Raw genomic sequence first — 18,362 nt, forward strand, 5'->3', positions numbered from 1 at the left:
TCAGACCGAGCCGCACAGAAATGACTGAACGGATTTTTGATATTCGCTACCGTTTCTGAGAAATCAGTCTCTGAAGTTGACCTTGTCTGTGTTTTTGTCTTTATGCTAGTTAGCTTAGCATGCTAATTGGTTAGCAGACCTCTGCAGGTTTGTAAAAGACTGCCTCCCCAGTGGCGCAACAGGATAAGCGACAGACTCCGCACCCAGAGATATAGGGTTCGAATCCCGTGTAGGGCAATTTTATAAAATGTTGTGCAATGTGTTATTTCGATTCCTTTATTATCAGAGTAAGTGTTGTACTTATCTTTCTTCCTCTTGGATTAGAAATAAGTGCGTTTTTAATAATTTTGTTCATCTGAACTTCTGTTAATTTTTAGTTCATCCTAACTATACTTCTGAACCTATCTATTACTCAAGTACATTCTATTTCTGCCATTTTTTTTCCTTCTGGCTCTGCATTGCGCTACTGCCGCATCTTAGGCTTGGCCCCGCAATCGCTGCTTGCAGCTATATTTTTATTATTATTATTATTCTTCCTCCCCACTGGGTTCCTATGGCAGCCCTATGAACCATAAGTAGGAAAATGATGAAAATTAGCACACTTGTAAAGATGCTCATTAAAAATAATTGGACCAAATTTGGAGTCTCTACAACCAACTCCATAGCGCCACCACCAGTTCAAAAATACAACATTGAAACTGCTATAACTTTTGAACCCTTTGTAGTAGGAAAATGAAACTTAGTACAATAGAATCCTCTCATTATGTTGATCTCAGTCTATGTCTTACATTAAGGCTCCGCCCATTACAGTAACGGCCATTTTGAAAAGTACAGTATTTAGTTTTTCCTCTACTCCTCCTTCAAAGTTTGTCCAATTTTGTTCAAATTTGAATGAAATGATCTTTGGACTGATCCAAATAGAAATGACAAAACAGATTTTTTTTATTCATCTTTGTTCAAAAGTTATGATGTTATGAACTTAACAAGGTCGACCCAAATCCTGGTGTCTTTGGATTCCCCGTGTCATGCCGAATCTGGCGATACCGGATATGTCAGGATTGGATGAACCACGTGACCGCCATTTTGAATTTTGTCATAAACTGCTATATCTTTTGAAATATTGGACATATCTGCACAAAATCTCATTTGCTTGACCGATAGCATGTCCCAAACGTACCTGAGAAGTTTCAGAATAGCGCCACCTAGTGTTCCAGAGATATAAGATTTTTTGCTAAAACATTTATAACTTTTGAAACCTTTGTCCAAATTTGATGCAATATATGTCATTTTGTTCCCTGGTTTATGCAGATTCCGCCAATGTCTCATTTGTAATTTTCCAAACATGTGACTGTCCACCATATTGAAACTAATGAAAAACAGTTTTTTCACTACTCCTCCTTCAAAATCTGTCCAATTCTGTCCAAAATTGGCTCAGATGATCTTCAGACCGAGCCGCACAGAAATGACTGAACGGATTTTTGATATTCGCTACCGTTTCTGAGAAATCAGTCTCTGAAGTTGACCTTGTCTGTGTTTTTGTCTTTATGCTAGTTAGCTTAGCATGCTAATTGGTTAGCAGACCTCTGCAGGTTTGTAAAAGAGTGCCTCCCCAGTGGCGCAACAGGATAAGCGACAGACTCCGGACCCAGAGATATAGGGTTCGAATCCCGTGGAGGGCAATTTTATAAAATGTTGTGCAATGTGTTATTTCGATTCCTTTATTATCAGAGTAAATGTTGTACTTATCTTTCTTCCTCTTGGATTAGAAATAAGTGCGTTTTTGTTAATTTTGTTCATCTGAACTTCTGTTCATTTTTAGTTCATCCTAACTATACTTCTGAACCTATCTATTACTCAAGTACATTCTATTTCTGCCATTTTTTTTCCTTCTGGCTCTGCATTGCGCTACTGCCGCATCTTAGGCTTGGCCCCGCAATCGCTGCTTGCAGCTATATTTATTATTATTATTATTCTTTTTCTTCCCACTGGGTTCCTATGGCAGCCCTATGAACCGTAAGTAGAAAAATGATGAAATTTGGCAGACTTATAGTGATGCTTATGAAAAGTAATTGGTCCAAATTTGGAGTCTCTACAACCAACTCCATAGCGCCACCACCAGTCCAAAAATGCAACATTTAAACTGTTATAACTTTTGAACCCTTTGGAATAGAGAAATGAAACTTAGTACACCTTATTCCTCTCCTCATGCGGATCACATTCATCATCTTACATTAAGGCTCCGCCCATTACAGTAACAGCCATTTTGAAAAGTACAGTATTCAGTTTTTTTGCTACTCCTCCTTCAAAGTTTGTCCGATTTTGTTCAAATTTGAATGAAATATTTTTTGGACTGAGCCGCACAGACATGACTAAACCAATTTTTTTTATTCTTCTTTGTTCAAAAGTTATGATGTCATAAACTCAATGAGGTTGACCCAAATTTGGTTCTGAGGCTGTATCTCGGCCAAACTTTGATCAATCAAAACGAAAATTGGTACGCTTCAGCAGACCCATGATCTGAGGGTACATGCCAAAGTTGGGGACAGCGCCACCTAGGGGTCATAAGATATGAAAAAAGGCTATTTTTGCCTATAACTTCTGACCGCTTTGTCAGAAAATCATATAATTGGTATCTATGGATTCCCCGTGACATGCCAAATCCGGTGATTTCGGATATGTTAGGATCGAATGAACCACGTGACCGCCATTTTGAATTTTGTCATAAATTGCTATATCTTTTGAAATATTTGACATATCTGCACAAAGTTTGGTATGCGTGACCGTCAGCATGTCCCAAACGTACCTGAGAAGTTTCAGAATAGCGCCACCTAGTGTTCCAGAGATATAGGAATTTTTGTTAAAACGTTTATAACTTTTGAAAACATTGTCCAAATTTGGTGTAATTTATGTCATTTTGTTCCCTGGCTTATGCAGATTGCGACGATATATCATTTGTCATTTTCCAAAAAGGTTATTGTCCGCAATATTGAAACAAGTGAAAAACAGTTTTTTTGCTACTCCTCTTTCAAATTTTGTCCAATTTTGTCCAAAATTGGCTGAGATGATCGTTGGACTGAGCCGCACAGAAATGACTGAACGGATTTTTGATATTCGCTACCGTTCCTGAGATATTTGTCACTGAAGTTGACCCATCCTGTGTTTGTGTTTTTATGCTAGTTAGCTTAGCATGCCAGTTGGTTATTTGCAAAATGTGCTTCTGTTCAATACGTTGAGTCATTCTGAGATTGATCTAAACAGAACTTTTTAAACATTAAATGATGTCCATTTATTTGAAAAAAATCTTCATTTTGAGTCGACTCTCATTAGAACTATGGAACTTCAGCAGGTGTTTGAACACAAGCCCGGCCGGTGGCGCAACGAGATGAGCGATGGACCCAGCGCCCGGAGGTTATGGGTTCGAGTCCCGTGGGGGGCGGCTTTTTAAAGGTCGCTCTGCATTCGGCGAAAGCCCCTTCTGGGGCTTGGCCCCGTACAACTGCTTGCAGTTCTTGTTATCATTAGTATTATTATTATTATTATTATTATTATTATTTTCCTATTTAATATCCAAAATGTATTATAAACCATTAAAATTTTTTTAAAGTATTTTTAATCATTACTTTTCAATATTTAATGAATTTTAATTGTAATTTTTAATTGTAAATATATTTATGTTTTAATGAGCTTTTGACATACCATTTCAGCAGTGACTTATTAATGTCAACTTTAGTTGATGATACTTATTTAGTATGTTTATTAGAGTATTAGCAACATGAGAAAACTATTAGAATCAATTATAAGTTCCTTATGAAAAGTAAAATCATTCATCATTCCTTCCTCAACCTTCTCTTCGGTACATTGTTCTACCTTCAGCCTGTTTTAATGTGCGATACAGTCAGTTGAACATCAATCTTTTTTAAACATGCGAGGCACTGACCTTAGCATGGCCACACTGAATGCTGGGTAATGAAATGCCATCAGGCTGAATTGGCTGACGGCTCTTGCATGAGGAAAAAGTCATTATTCTGGTTTTGGTTGTAAAAGCCGTTTTCTGATTTAATGGGAGTTAAGTTCAATCATGGCTAAAACATACTGACTGAAAGCAACTTTTACAGCAATTTAAGAATCAGTTATTACGGAAACACACAACAGCAAACAATATAGTGTCTAAAACAGTGTTAAAGGGGTGGTTCCGTGTTTTTTTTTTTCTAGGCTTGGTTGTGTTTATGGGGCGCAGTATAACATGTCTTAATACTTTTTTTAAATGCCTTATTTTTCTTATATTATACCATTATTCCACACCGCTGTCCATGAAGCCCATCCCTCTGAAAAACGCAATGGTCTTAGATTGGTTAGATGGCCAAATGTAGTTTCATGCAGTGGCGTAGGCAGAATTGTATTTTTGGTCGGGCCTGGGCACTTTCACGCGAGGGGGGTGGGGGGGGTAGCTACAAAATAGTATCTGTCCAAATACAAAACATGAACAGTGGTTACAACAAACGTTAGACACTTTATTTCCACTTTTCAAATATGTTCTTCATTTTTATTGAAAATAAACACATTTCCGATCTGATATATGATGAGAAAAGAAAGTACATCGAGTTCGGCAAAAGGCGGATTCGATCCGCAGGATGAATTGCGTCAGAACATTGTGCCGCACACCTTACCCCTTCACTATCATGACTGGTCGAAAATAATTGCGTGTTCCCGGCTTTATAGAATGAACATGCGCTTGCAATTGAAATCTCAATGTTACCTGCGTCCTGATGGATTGGTTATCTCCTGCGTTAATGCAATATTTTTTTTTCTTTCCTTTTTATAAAATTTTGCATTGCTGCTGTTTCTCTATCACACAACTGCAAACTGTAAGCTAAGTGAATAGGTAAACACACTTCATGAAGTCAGAAGTGCGAGCCATGTCACACATAAGACAGCCTAACACAGCTGTCAATCAAATTCATCAAGCATTATGCAAAAACCATAGACTGTAAAAACACATTTTATTTATTTCAGTATTTGAGATGTTATAATAAGTTTGTAATTACGTTAAAATAATTTAAAGAACTGTTATTTAACAAATATTATTATATTTGTATAATAAACTGGAGGGGCCTATCATCATAGTGGGCGGGCCTGTGCCCGTCATGCCCGCCTGCTGGCTACGCCCCTGGTTTCATATTATTTTTATTGGCTGAAGTGCCAATCACAGGTTGCCTGGAAACACCACGCCCCTTACCATTACGGGCAGAAGTCACATCTGCGCTGACTAGCAAGGGTTTGTGATGTCACCAACCCAGGAAGAAGCTCATTGTAGTCCAAACCGGCCGTTTTTGTAGGCAATGAACTGCCATAACTTTAAAAGACAATATCTCCGTTAGCATTGAACTTTCAGCGCTGTAACTTTGCAGATACTGTTTATGCTTGAGCAGCAACATTACACACTAACTAAAGTAAAAAAACAACAACAACCTTTAAATAGATGGTCGAAAACAATTTAACATTTTGCATGAAGGAATATACTGAATATATACTAAAGTATATTCAAATTGCTAGCAGTAAACAGCTTACAGTTTTGCAATAATGCATGTAGTGATTCAGTCATTCTTTCTTTTGTTACAGACTATAGAAACGGCAGGGACCTCCAGAGCTCCACCCTCTCTGTGCCTGACCAGGTCTTGTCGTCCAATCATTGCTCTCGGTCATCCGACATCAACCGGGCGCGGTCACGGTCGCCCAGCATGCCCCCTTCTCAGAGGTAAGACTCCATCTCAACCTTTTCTGCTCATAAACATCTTAACTGCATTTGAAGGGTTTTAGTGTGTCAGTGTCACTGAATCATTATCATGCACCTCTCAAACTTTGCATACTCTACATATTAAAATATTTATATTTAGTAAAAAGGTTATTTAAGGTTTTCTTGGAAGTAAGCAACTATTGGTGTTTGTTTAGTGCTGCCAAATCGATTAAACACAACCAAAATAAAAGTTTGTGTTTACATAATACATGTATATATGTAAGAAGTACGTGTGTGTATATATAATTTATCTTATTTTTTAAAATAAAAATTATATATATATTATATATACACATGCATGCATATTTATATATATATACATAATAATTATACACAGTGCACACATATATTATGTAAATACAAACTTTTATTTTAGATGCGATTAATCACGATACAATTTTCCCCAGCACTATTATATTTATATATTCAATATTTAGATTTATATATAATATAAATTATATATATATATATATATATATATATATATATATATATATATATATATATATATATATATATATATATATATATATATATATGAAAATATTTCTTAAATATATACATGTATGTGTGTATTTAAATATGTATATATATATATATATATATATATATATATATATATATATATATATATATATATATATATATATATACATATATATATATAATACACGCATATATTATGCAAGGAAAAACTTTTATTTTGGATTTTTTAACTTTTATCGCGATTAATCGTTTTTATCTAATAAGCAATTATTGCCATAATAAGCTAAATATATTTTAGGGACTATATTTTATTAGCAGTTTTCCCCCTGAAATCCATGTATAAATGTTATTTACTTTCTTACTTAATTACTTAATTAATGAATTATGTTTAGTAAAATGTTATTTAGGGTTTCTAGTAAGCTAGCAAGCATTGGCAATTTGGCATAGTAATAAAAATATACACTTACTGGCCACTTTATTAGGTACAGCTTGATAGTTCCGCATTGGACCTAGGTTTGAATCCGACCTCTGGCATCAACAAGGCATATTCACCCACATAACTGCCTCTCACAGCATATTTTCTCTTTTTCGGACCATTCTCTGTAAACCCTTGAAATGGTTGTGCGTAAAAATCTCAACAGATCAGCAGTTTCTGAAATATTTAGACCAGCCCTTCTGGCACCAACAACCATGCCACATTCAAAGTGGCATGGTTTAAAATGCACTTAAATCACCTTTCCTCCCCATTCTAAAGCTCAGGTTGAACTTCATTATGCCTACATGCCTAAATGAGTTGTTGTAATGTAATTGGCTGATTAGATATATTCATTAACATGCAGTTGAACAGGTTTACCTAATAAAGTGGCTTCAGATTTTCTAGCAGTTGTTTGTTTTCCCCGAAGTGCACTTATAATGTAGTGTTGACTATTAATAATAATTATGACTTAGTGTCAGTGTGATCTGTGCTCTTGATGCAGTCGGATGTGTGAGTGTTGGTGTCAGTGAACAGTAACCACATTTCTTCCACATGAAGAGTTTGGGTTCATCCCACCATCATCAGCTCCAACAAAAACATGATCCTCTCTCTTCCCTCCAATCGTTCCATCTCTCTCCTGAAATTCCATCTATATTCTCTCCATCTGCCTGCAGTCATTTTCTCACCTTACCTCGAACCCGACACAGTCAGCCTCATGACAGTCAGCTGAAGGAACTCAGGTAGAACCATTGCTGCCGACGTCTGTCCCCATTAACCTCCCCGCTAGAAGCCGCCACTAACACATCAGGGTTTCTCTGAACTTTAATGAATCCGGGTTTTCATGACATGATAAGATGCCACCAGTTTGATACTGTTTTGTTGTGTAGTTGAAAACCTGCATTCTTGAGGGTCTCTGACATTGAGAAATCTTAATCCTCATAACCTCATGTTGACATTCTGACTGCACATGTCCTGGTATAAATACATAATACAATATTTCTAAAGATGCACTACTTTATTCTCTTTTCCCCCTCCGTAGTTTCTTTCTGTTGTGTATACAGCATCCACCCATAATTGCAGTGTTGCATTAGCAGATTACTAAGACAATGCCATGATGCTCTAATAAGCATAAAATTACAAATATTAAGCAAAGTGCTTTTTTCATTAAATGTTAATGCTTTGTTTTCAATCAATACTTTTCAGTTTTTAATGAATTATATTTGTTATTAAATATAAATTTCGGTAGCTTAAAGCACAAAAATAAAGAAATAAATCAGAAATAATTTATTTAAAGCTACACAAATGTCAAATGTATAATTATGAATAATAATAATAATATTTTTTTATTTAACAGCCAACGTTTATTATAATCCATGGTAATTATATTAATGTTTTCTTTTTAATCATTACTTTTCATTATTAAATTAATTTTAATTGTAAATGTTTTTGATATATTATTAAAGAATTGTAAAGCACTTCAGGCATAAACGTTTTATATATTGTATGTATGTATATATATACAACCCCAAATCAGAAAAAGTTGGGACAGTTTGGAAAACGCAAATAAAAAAAGAAAGAAGTGATTTCTAAATTTACTTTGACTTGTATTTCATTGCAGACAATATGAACACAAAATTTTTCATGTTTTGTCTGGTCAACTTCATGTCATTTGTAAATATGCATCCTTTCCTGTCATTCAGACCTGCAACACATTTCAAAAAAAGTTGGGACAGGAGCAATTTAGGGCTAGTAATGAGGTAAAAGGGTTAAATAATGATGTGATTTGAAACAGGTGATGTCAACAGGTGATTGAAATTATGATTTGGCACAAAAGCAGCATCCAAGAAAGATCTAATCCTTTAGGAGCAAAGATGGGCCGAGGATCGCCAGTTTGCCAACAAATACGTGAGAAAATTATTGAAATGTTTAAAAACAATGTTCCTCAAAGAAAGATAGGAAGAGATTTGGATATTTCACATTCAACAGTGCATAACATAATTACAAGATTCAAGGAATCTGGAGGAATTTCAGTGCGTAAACGACAAGGCCGCAAGCCTAAGCTGAACAACCGTGATCTCCGATCCCTCAGGCGGCACTGCATCAAGAATCGTCATTCATCTATAAGCGATATCACCACATGGGCTCAGGACTACTTTGGCAAACCTTTGTCAAGTACCACAATACGTAGTTACATCCACAAATGCCAGTTAAAACTGTACTGTGCCAAAAGGAAGCCTTATGTTAACAGTGTCCAGAAGCGCCGTCGACTTCTCTGGGCTCGGAGGCATCTGGGATGGACCATCACACAGTAGAAATGTGTACTGTGGTCAGATGAATCAGTATTTCAGGTATTTTTTGGGAGGAATGGACGCCGTGTGTTCCGGACCAAAGAAGAAAAGGATCATCCAGACTGTTACCAGCAACAAGTCCAAAAGCCAGGGTCTGTCATGGTATGGGGTTGTGTCAGTGCCCTTGGCAAAGGTAACTTGCACTTCTGTGAAGGCACCATTAATGCTGAAAAGTACATAGAGATTTTGGAGCATAATATGCTGCCTTCAAGAAGATATCTTTTCCAGGGACGTCCATGCATATTTCAACAAGACAATGCAAAACCACATTCTGCACACATTACAAAGTCCTGGCTGCGGAGGAAGAGGGTACGGGTACTTGACTGGCCTGCCTGCAGTCCCGACCTGTCTCCAATAGAGAATGTGTGGCGCATTTTGAGGCGCAAAATGCGACAACGAAGACCCCGTACTGTTGCCCACCTTAAGACTTGTTTGCAGGAAGAATGGGACAAAATTACACCTGAAACACTTCATCACTTGGTGTCTTCAGTCCCTAAACGTCTTTTAAGTGTTGTGAAAAGGAATGGCAACATTACAAAGTGGTAAATGCTTTACTGTCCCAACTTTTTTTGAAATGTGTTGCAGGTCTGAATGACAGGAAAGGATGCATATTTACAAATGATATGATGTTGACCAGACAAAACATGAAATATTTTGTGTTCATATTGTCTGCAATGAAATACAAGTCAAAGTAATTTTAGAAATCACTTCTTTTTTATTTTATTTGCACATTCCATACTGTCCCAACTTTTTCTGATTTGGGGTTGTATATATATATATATATATATATATATATATATATATATGTATATGTATATATATATATATATATATATATATATATATATATATATATATATATATATATATATATATATATATATATATATATATATATATATATATATATATATATACACATACACAGTCTTGTTCAAAATAATAGCAGTACAATGTGACTAACCAGAATAATCAAGGTTTTTAGTATATTTTTTATTGCTACGTGGCAAACAAGTTACCAGTAGGTTCAGTAGATTGTCAGAAAACAAATGAGACCCAGCATTCATGATATGCACGCTCTTAAGGCTGTGCAATTGGGCAATTAGTTGAAAGGGGTGTGTTCAAAAAAATAGCAGTGTCTACCTTTGACTGTACAAACTCAAAACTATTTTGTACAAACATTTTTTTTTTTCTGGGATTTAGCAATCCTGTGAATCACTAAACTAATATTTAGTTGTATGACCACAGTTTTTTAAAACTGCTTGACATCTGTGTGGCATGGAGTCAACCAACTTGTGGCACCTCTCAGCTGTTATTCCACTCCATGATTCTTTAACAACATTCCACAATTCATTCACATTTCTTGGTTTTGCTTCAGAAACAGCATTTTTGATATCACCCCACAAGTTCTCAATTGGATTAAGGTCTGGAGATTGGGCTGACCACTCCATAACATTAATTTTGTTGGTTTGGAACCAAGACTTTGCCCGTTTACTAGTGTGTTTTGGGTCATTGTCTTGTTGAAACAACCGTTTCAAGGGCATGTCCTCTTCAGCATAGGGCAACATGACCTCTTCAAGTATTCTAACATATGCAAACTGATCCATGATCCCTGGTATGCGATAAATAGGCCCAACACCATAGTAGGAGAAACATGCCCATATCATGATGCTTGCACCTCCATGCTTCACTGTCTTCACTGTGTACTGTGGCTTGAATTCAGAGTTTGGGGGTCGTCTCACAAACTGCCTGTGGCTCTTGGACCCAAAAAGAACAATTTTACTCTCATCAGTCCACAAAATGTTCCTCCATTTCTCTTTAGGCCAGTTGATGTGTTCTTTGGCAAATTGTAACCTCTTCTGCACATGCCTTTTTTTTAACAGAGGGACTTTGCGGGGATTCTTGAAAATAGATTAGCTTCACACAGACGTCTTCTAACTGTCACAGTACTTACAGGTAACTCCAGACTGTCTTTGATCATCCTGGAGGTGATCATTGGCTGAGCCTTTGCCATTCTGGTTATTTTTCTATCCATTTTGATGGTTGTCTTCCGTTTTCTTCCACGTCTCTCTGGTTTTGCTCTCCATTTTAAGGCATTGGAGATCATTTTAGCTGAACAGCCTATCATTTTTTGCACCTCTTTATAGGTTTTCCCCTCTCTAATCAACTTTTTAATCAAAGTACGCTGTTCTTCTGAACAATGTCTTGAACGACCCATTTTCCTCAGCTTTCAAATGCATGTTCAACAAGTGTTGGCTTCATCCTTAAATAGGGGCCACCTGATTCACACCTGTTTCTTCACAAAATTGATGACCTCAGTGATTGAATGCCACACTGCTATTTTTTTGAACACACCCCTTTCAACTAATTGCCCAATTGCACAGCCTTAAGAGCGTGCATATCATGAATGCTGGGTCTCATTTGTTTTCTGAGAATCTACTGAACCTACTGGTAACTTGTTTGCCACGTAGCAATAAAAAAAATACGAAAAACCTTGATTATTCTGGTTAGTCACATTGTACTGCTATTATTTTGAACAAGACTGTATATATATATATATATATATATATATATATATATATATATATATATATATATATATATATATATATATACTTACATACATACATACATTTTTAATTACTGTTTACATCAATTCAACAGTTCATCTGTGATTTATTAATGTCAACATGAGGTTTAAACAGAAAACACTCCAAAAAAAGCTGAATATTGAGCACATGTATATTCTCATCCCTCTGTCCTACTGTACACGGTCCCTGCAAATGTATATGTTTTCCAAGAAAGGTTGGAGAATATATACACCATTATACCTAACAAGCTTCTGTCTTTGTAAGAATGGTGAGCTACTGTATGCCTTTAAATCATTCCTAAAGCCTCGTCATCATTTTATCATAAGGTCATCATAAAGATTCTTAGCACTCATTTTTGCTGCTAGCTCAGGTTTTGTTTTAATAATCAGTGACAAATGATGTAAAATGGACATACCGGTAAATACAGTACTTCACTGCTTTGAGTGTATTAATGGGATTGTAGTTTGCTACACATCGCAGTGTGTTTGTCTATAATCTCTAACTTGGTGTTTTGTGTAAAAAGTCGTCTAGCAGATGTTAATTTATTTGCGCATTAATCTTTAATGTTTTTAAATATTTGCTATTGATAAAACTCTTTAAAAATATATTTTATATGATTAAATCCTTAAGTGTATTTAATGGGGGCTTACTATATGTGAGTCGGTTCCAAATATCTGCACCTTTTTGGCAGCCATGGCAATGGTGTGTGTCCCATCAATCGGCGGGCGCTGGTCAGGTTACCTCGTCCTGCTGGGATTGCCCTTCATCGAGGCGTACAGTGACATGGAGGGGTACCGGTGCTGTAGTGTATTTGGGTCAGCCATTTATGGCCTGTCTAACATGTCGACAGCCTTTTTGTTTCAAGTTAAAGACATTATTTGGGATGATATCCAACACCGAGAGCAGCTCTGCCCTGTCATGAGCTGGGCCCGTTTGACTACCGTACAATATGTCTACAGCACAGTCTTTATCTTGGCTCCTGGTTTTGCCATTCTTTTTTTTATTTATTGCAAATGGCATTTCCCTGTTCAATGCACAAGTCTAACTAAATTTTGGGAAGTTTGTGTCTAAAAAAGTGCTGTCAGATCCAGTAATCACAACTGTATTATATATGTGCAGACTTTGTTTTTATCGATTTGACAGCACTAGTCTAACCCAAGATGGGGTTTTTTTTTCTTCAAAAACAATAAAAAACAGTGAAGATGTCGCATTGTTGTTGCATACAGTGGTAAACCGCTAACACATAATCTTAAACAAAATGATCTTATTTCTTTTATCTTTTGTAATAAATGTTACCCAGTTCTATTTAACTGACCTTTCTTCGACCTTTCGAAATATTACAGATTCATGACATGCAGAGATTTTTATAGTATATAATATTAATCAGTGATCTGATGCTGGACAACTTTTCATACACTACACGTGTCTCTGTGTCGTCTTGTGCACTACTGTATATTATACTGTATGTTTTTTTTTAAGCAGTGTTGTTTCCAGAAGTATTTTTCCCACTCATTTTCTCCATAGGGATAAAAAAAAAGAAAAAAAAGAATGAGCAAATGATAATGGTAAATCTATTATCTTTTTTTTTTTTATATCTGGATAAAATGGATGGGATTTTTCTGTACAAATGTGGGAATAATCTGAGAATACTCTTTCCTTCCACTGTTTTTAATAGGGAGATGCATTTGGAATGAATTAATTTGTTTGAAATAATTTTATGGTTGTTTTTGTGCTTCTGTGGCTTGTTGGATTTCATAGTCTTATAAAACCAAATGAAAAGTCGAGTGTATTACATCCAGCATAGAACTGTTGGGCTAGACTCATACATTGGTTGCTTCCAAGTGCCAAAGGCGACACGACTTAACCATGGACCTGTAAGAGTCTCTCGGCGTGGCTTTCTGAGACTCCATCAGCCTGACACAAGCGACCTCTCCCACACTAAAAACCGACCTGTTTCCCCCCCAATCACGTTTCTCCAGGAATTACGGAGAGCCAGACAGGCACGAGTATCATCACAGGTCCCGTTCTGCAGACCAGCGGTCCGCAATGGAGCGTCCCATGTACAGTCGCTCTCGCTCCACAGAGCGGCCGCCCGACGGCCCCCACATGAGATCTTCGATGCCCTCCCTGCCGTCAGGACACTCCGCACCACCCTCCCCTGCCTTATCGAGGTGACCCAGATCAAAGCAGCCGCTCACCCTGCAAAACAGCCCTGACTAATCCAAAAAACCTTTCATGTGTTAACAAAGATCCACGGCATCTCCAACCAACCCTTTGATTTTTTTTTAATGCCCCCTCTGCGGGCGGCATTGCTGTTATATCTGCTCCATCTCATGATCCCTATAGATGCAACAGATAATGCTCATTTCTTTTTAATGATTTGTTTTATATCAAAACACACCAGTTATGCTTTCAGTGAGTGGTGTGGAATCTCCATTGGTTGTTATCCCTGTATTGTGATCTTTAACTCATTTGTTTTCCCCCATTTGGTTCTTTTGTCTTGAATACTAATATGTTTGTTCATTTTTGGTGATGACGGAGAAAAACCGCACACTTCTCTTGCAGCATCACTGTGGAAGACTCACCTTCATGTGCCAAAGCATCCAGCATTTTGTCAAATGTACATGTGTAAAGTACATAGTTACACAAGCCTCCGAACAGGAATAATGTATGGAATAGAATGGCTGTCGTTGAATCCTTATGATAAAATATATAAAAGAAACTATTTTTATTTTTAAGATTTTGTTTTTAAAGAAATTGATTATTGAACAACAGTGACAGTCAAGACATTTCTAATGTTACAAAAGATTTTTAGTTCAAATAAATGCTGTTCTTTCGAACGTTCTATTCGTCAATGAATCCTGAAAAAAAAAATGTATCATGGATTCCACAAAAATATAAAGCGCCACAACTGTTTTCAACACTGATAATTATAAGAAATGATTCTTGAGCAGCAGATCTGCATATTAGAATGATATCTGAAGGATCATGTGACACAAATTATGCTGAAAATTCAACTTTGACATGATTGGGATGAACTACAATTTAGACAGAAAACAGTTTATTGAAACTATAATATTTCACAATTATTATTATTATTTTTTTTTTCCAAATAAAAGCATTTGGTGAGCATAAGAGACCTAAAACATCTTACCGAACACAAACTTTTGAATCGTAGTGTGTATCTTTAAGCTAGATTTGACCATGAAAATAACATGACACAAAAAAGACAAATAACAAATGATTTGTACCATTACCTTATATTAGTAAGCTACTTCCTTTGTGATTATGCTAATATAAAATGCTTAGTTTATGCAAAATGCTGATGTTTATTTATTGTTTTTTTTAACCCTCAGCATCATTCAAATGGATTTGCATGATTTTAAAGCACATGTATATGTGAAATATCATATATATATGACTGATCCACATGCTTTTAGCCCTTCATTTCCCTAATTTTATAATGTATAATTTTCAACAATTTTTCATTTGCTTATGCTTCTTAGAACAACTCTGAAATCTCATTTTGCCTTTTTGTTTAATGTCCTATTATGATACTTTGTATTGTAGTGCTGTCAGTGTACAGCGTAATGCCTTGCATTATGCAAATAAGGTCCATGCACAAAACAACAATAATAATGGTGACTGTGTTTTGTGTATTAGGGCACATGCTCGTGGTGGATCGGTTCAGACCAGCCCCACTGGGACCCCTGTGAACAGCAGGAGAGGACGACAGCTACCACAACTGCCTCCGAAAGGGACGCTGGAAAGAAGTATGTTTGTTTTTCTGTGTAGCTCCTTTTTTTCCTCCGTATCGGCTCTTGCTCATGCTGAGATGTGTTTATTTGAGAGGTGGGATTGCAAAATGACTGTGGCAACCTGTAAATGCAATCATTAATGCATCAAAACCCAGTTGCAGTAGGTACCTGTTCATTTCAATAGGAGAAATTAAGAAAAATATACAATAAATTTGACTGTTGAAATAGGAATTTTGAGTGAAAATGGTCACACTTTACAATAACAAATGTATGACCTTATTGTAAAGTGTTACCTATAAAATATACTTTTTTGCCAACATTCCAATACAATAGCATACGGGTAACCTCAAATCTAACTGCAATGGACATGTGTCCAGCAAAGCGTTTTTTTCCCATACGGCCAGCACTTTTTTTTCAATTGTTTCAATCGGAGCGCCGCCTATTTAAAAAGTGGCAGCAGCACGACAAGGCGCTCTCTATTTCACGCTGAGCACTTTTGTCCTGAAGGCTGAGAGTTGAAATCTGTTCAACTTCGGTTAAAACACTGCACTCATCACTGTCACTTTTGACCCAGCCGTCCAATCACAGGGGAGGATGGGCGGGACATTATACCACATCGACCAATCTCCACATTCTGATTGTCTAACAGCTACAGGCGACAACAACAAGCACAACAATGGAACAAAATCAGTTAAAACAAGAGCCAGAGCAAATCATTTATAGTGTATCTATATTTTAATATTCAGAAACAAAATCTCTGTGAAATCCGAAGACTTTCACAGATATTCTGTGTCATAATGCTTTGGTGGACACATAAAATTAAGTTACACTTTATTTTACTGTGTCATTGTTACAATGTAATTATATTTTTAAGTACTGAGTAATATTAATGACCTACATGTATTTACTATAGGGTTATGGCAGGATTAGGGTTTGGTTGATGGCTAGTTGCATGTAATAATGCGTAATTTACTGTTAAATTACTATTGTAAGACATGCAACAAGGACACTGTAAAATAAAGTGTTACCCAAAACTCCAATTTTGATGTCAAGATTTTGGGTAAAAATCACATTTTGTGCCAAACAGGGCTTGACATGGAATTTTTTGCTCACCTGCCACTGTGGCTAGTGGTTTTCCAAAGAGACCACTCATTATTTTAACTAGCCAGAATTTTAACATTGATACCTTGGGAGAAACTATCATATAGATATTTTTAATATCTCATAATTTGGCAGCAGGTATATTAGGTTGCTGTCACTTTAATGCACGGACCCATTATACTGTTACACATGCGTTTTCTTTCGCAACTGTTTATGTTTATTTAAAACAGTGTTAAATCTGACTGTGTTTACGGGAATACTCACCAAGACTGGCATTTTGACATTATTTTGTGTGTATTTATCTTTTTAAGTGCAATAAAAGCAGCGAAAAAGAACTAAATTTAGTAATAATAGGTGACTTTTTGTGAGTGTTTATGCGCAGTTTAAGCCCTGTAACACTAACAGTATTCATCTGGAGGAATGTGAGGGGAGGCGGGTTTGTGTGTAAACTCACTGTCGGAGAAATTAAAGAGGGTATCGTGTATCTATTTTTTTCGGAAAATGATTATTGGAAATGGTTCAGGTATTAGAGATCAACGTGTATCGAAAAATCTGTTTTTGTCAACACTACATTGCACTTAGTTTATTATTTCAGATGCCTTTTTAAAAACTACAATTGAAAATTGTAAATAAGGTATAACCCGCCAAAGTGACTACTATGAAAAAAAACTGCCATATAGATATTTTTATGTCTATATTTTTATACTGAGTTACAGATTGCGGGTGTTAATGTCAAGCCCTGGTTACTGTTATCCACATACTGTAAGTTCATTTGGTATCAGAGTTTATTTTCCCCGATCGGTGGGCGGCGACTTCTTGCTGATTGACTCTATTGGACTAGTGTGACGACAAAGCTTGTCATTTCAGTAAATAATAACTCATATCAACTACATTAAGTTCGATATGAAAGGTTTGAAAAGCAGAAGTGCTTCCAGTGTGACGTCATTTTTCAGGGATTGTTACACATTATCACAACATTGCACTGTTCCATTCCCCTCATTGGCTGAATATGACACAGTTTGTGTGCCAGTCACTTCCTGTGGTTATATTTGAGTGCGTGCCACACACATGGTCATGTAAATGACATGCGTGGTTTAGTTGTGCATGTGCGCTCTGATGTTTCCCTCTCTCATTCCTCTCTCAGAAGATGGAGATGAAGAACTTGAGCCTTGTCCAGGTGTGTAACACCGTCCATGAAGGTTTAATCTGTCAGAAAGATTGAATTAAACCTTTCTGCAATGGTCTTGAGCTGACATTTCCTCTCTAGATGGGTTTAGAATTAACCTCAGCTCCTTGAGCTTTTTGGAAGTCAGATTTCCTCTTCAATGCGGACACATCTAATGCTCCGTCAGAGCTTTCTTTAAAAGAGGTCATGAAGCCAGGTCCATTGCAAACTCTTTGTGTGTGTTAAACAACGGTTGTTTTTTGATTTCGCTTTGTCTTACTGTAACAGTGATTCGTTTGATGTTGTGATAGAGAATTTTCCAAATGTATTTTTGCTTTCCCAATGATTTTTGTTTTAAAAGTAGTCACAGTACTTTTGTCTTGTCCAAATCATTGATTGAATTTATAAACCTGTTCTATTTTGCTCATGTTTTTCAAATGATGTGGAGTTGTCATTTAAGTAACAATTTTGTCTCGGAATATTTAGGAGAAATACAAATAGACTGGCACTCTTTGACATACAGTAAAGACAGAGTTGTGAATGTGAATACTTGAGACAGTTTGACACATGTAAGCTCTTCTGAAACTCTAGAGGAGACACGTGGGAGAGATGCTTTTTTAGTGAATTTTCTAGTGCAGTAGAGT

General features: G+C 36.3%; 1 protein-coding gene across 34 annotated transcripts in view; it reads left to right on the plus strand.

Annotated features, from left to right (window-relative positions):
- rims2a (regulating synaptic membrane exocytosis 2a) overlaps nucleotides 1–18,362 on the plus strand; it is a 307,760-nt gene that overhangs the window by 200,406 nt on the left and 88,992 nt on the right. For 26 of the 34 annotated variants that reach the window (XM_067448016.1, XM_067448017.1, XM_067448018.1 and 23 more), the window contains 5 exons: nucleotides 5,620–5,755; nucleotides 7,430–7,495; nucleotides 13,674–13,865; nucleotides 15,358–15,467; nucleotides 17,698–17,730. In XM_067448016.1, the coding sequence (XP_067304117.1) occupies nucleotides 5,620–5,755; nucleotides 7,430–7,495; nucleotides 13,674–13,865; nucleotides 15,358–15,467; nucleotides 17,698–17,730 (537 nt within the window). The remainder of the gene's footprint in view (nucleotides 1–5,619; nucleotides 5,756–7,429; nucleotides 7,496–13,673; nucleotides 13,866–15,357; nucleotides 15,468–17,697; nucleotides 17,731–18,362) is intronic. The other 8 variants (XM_067448023.1, XM_067448025.1, XM_067448051.1 and 5 more) reach the window with 4 other exon arrangements.

Source organism: Pseudorasbora parva, chromosome 7, assembly GCF_024679245.1.
Source record: "Pseudorasbora parva isolate DD20220531a chromosome 7, ASM2467924v1, whole genome shotgun sequence".
Classification (NCBI taxonomy): Eukaryota; Metazoa; Chordata; class Actinopteri; order Cypriniformes; family Gobionidae; genus Pseudorasbora; species Pseudorasbora parva.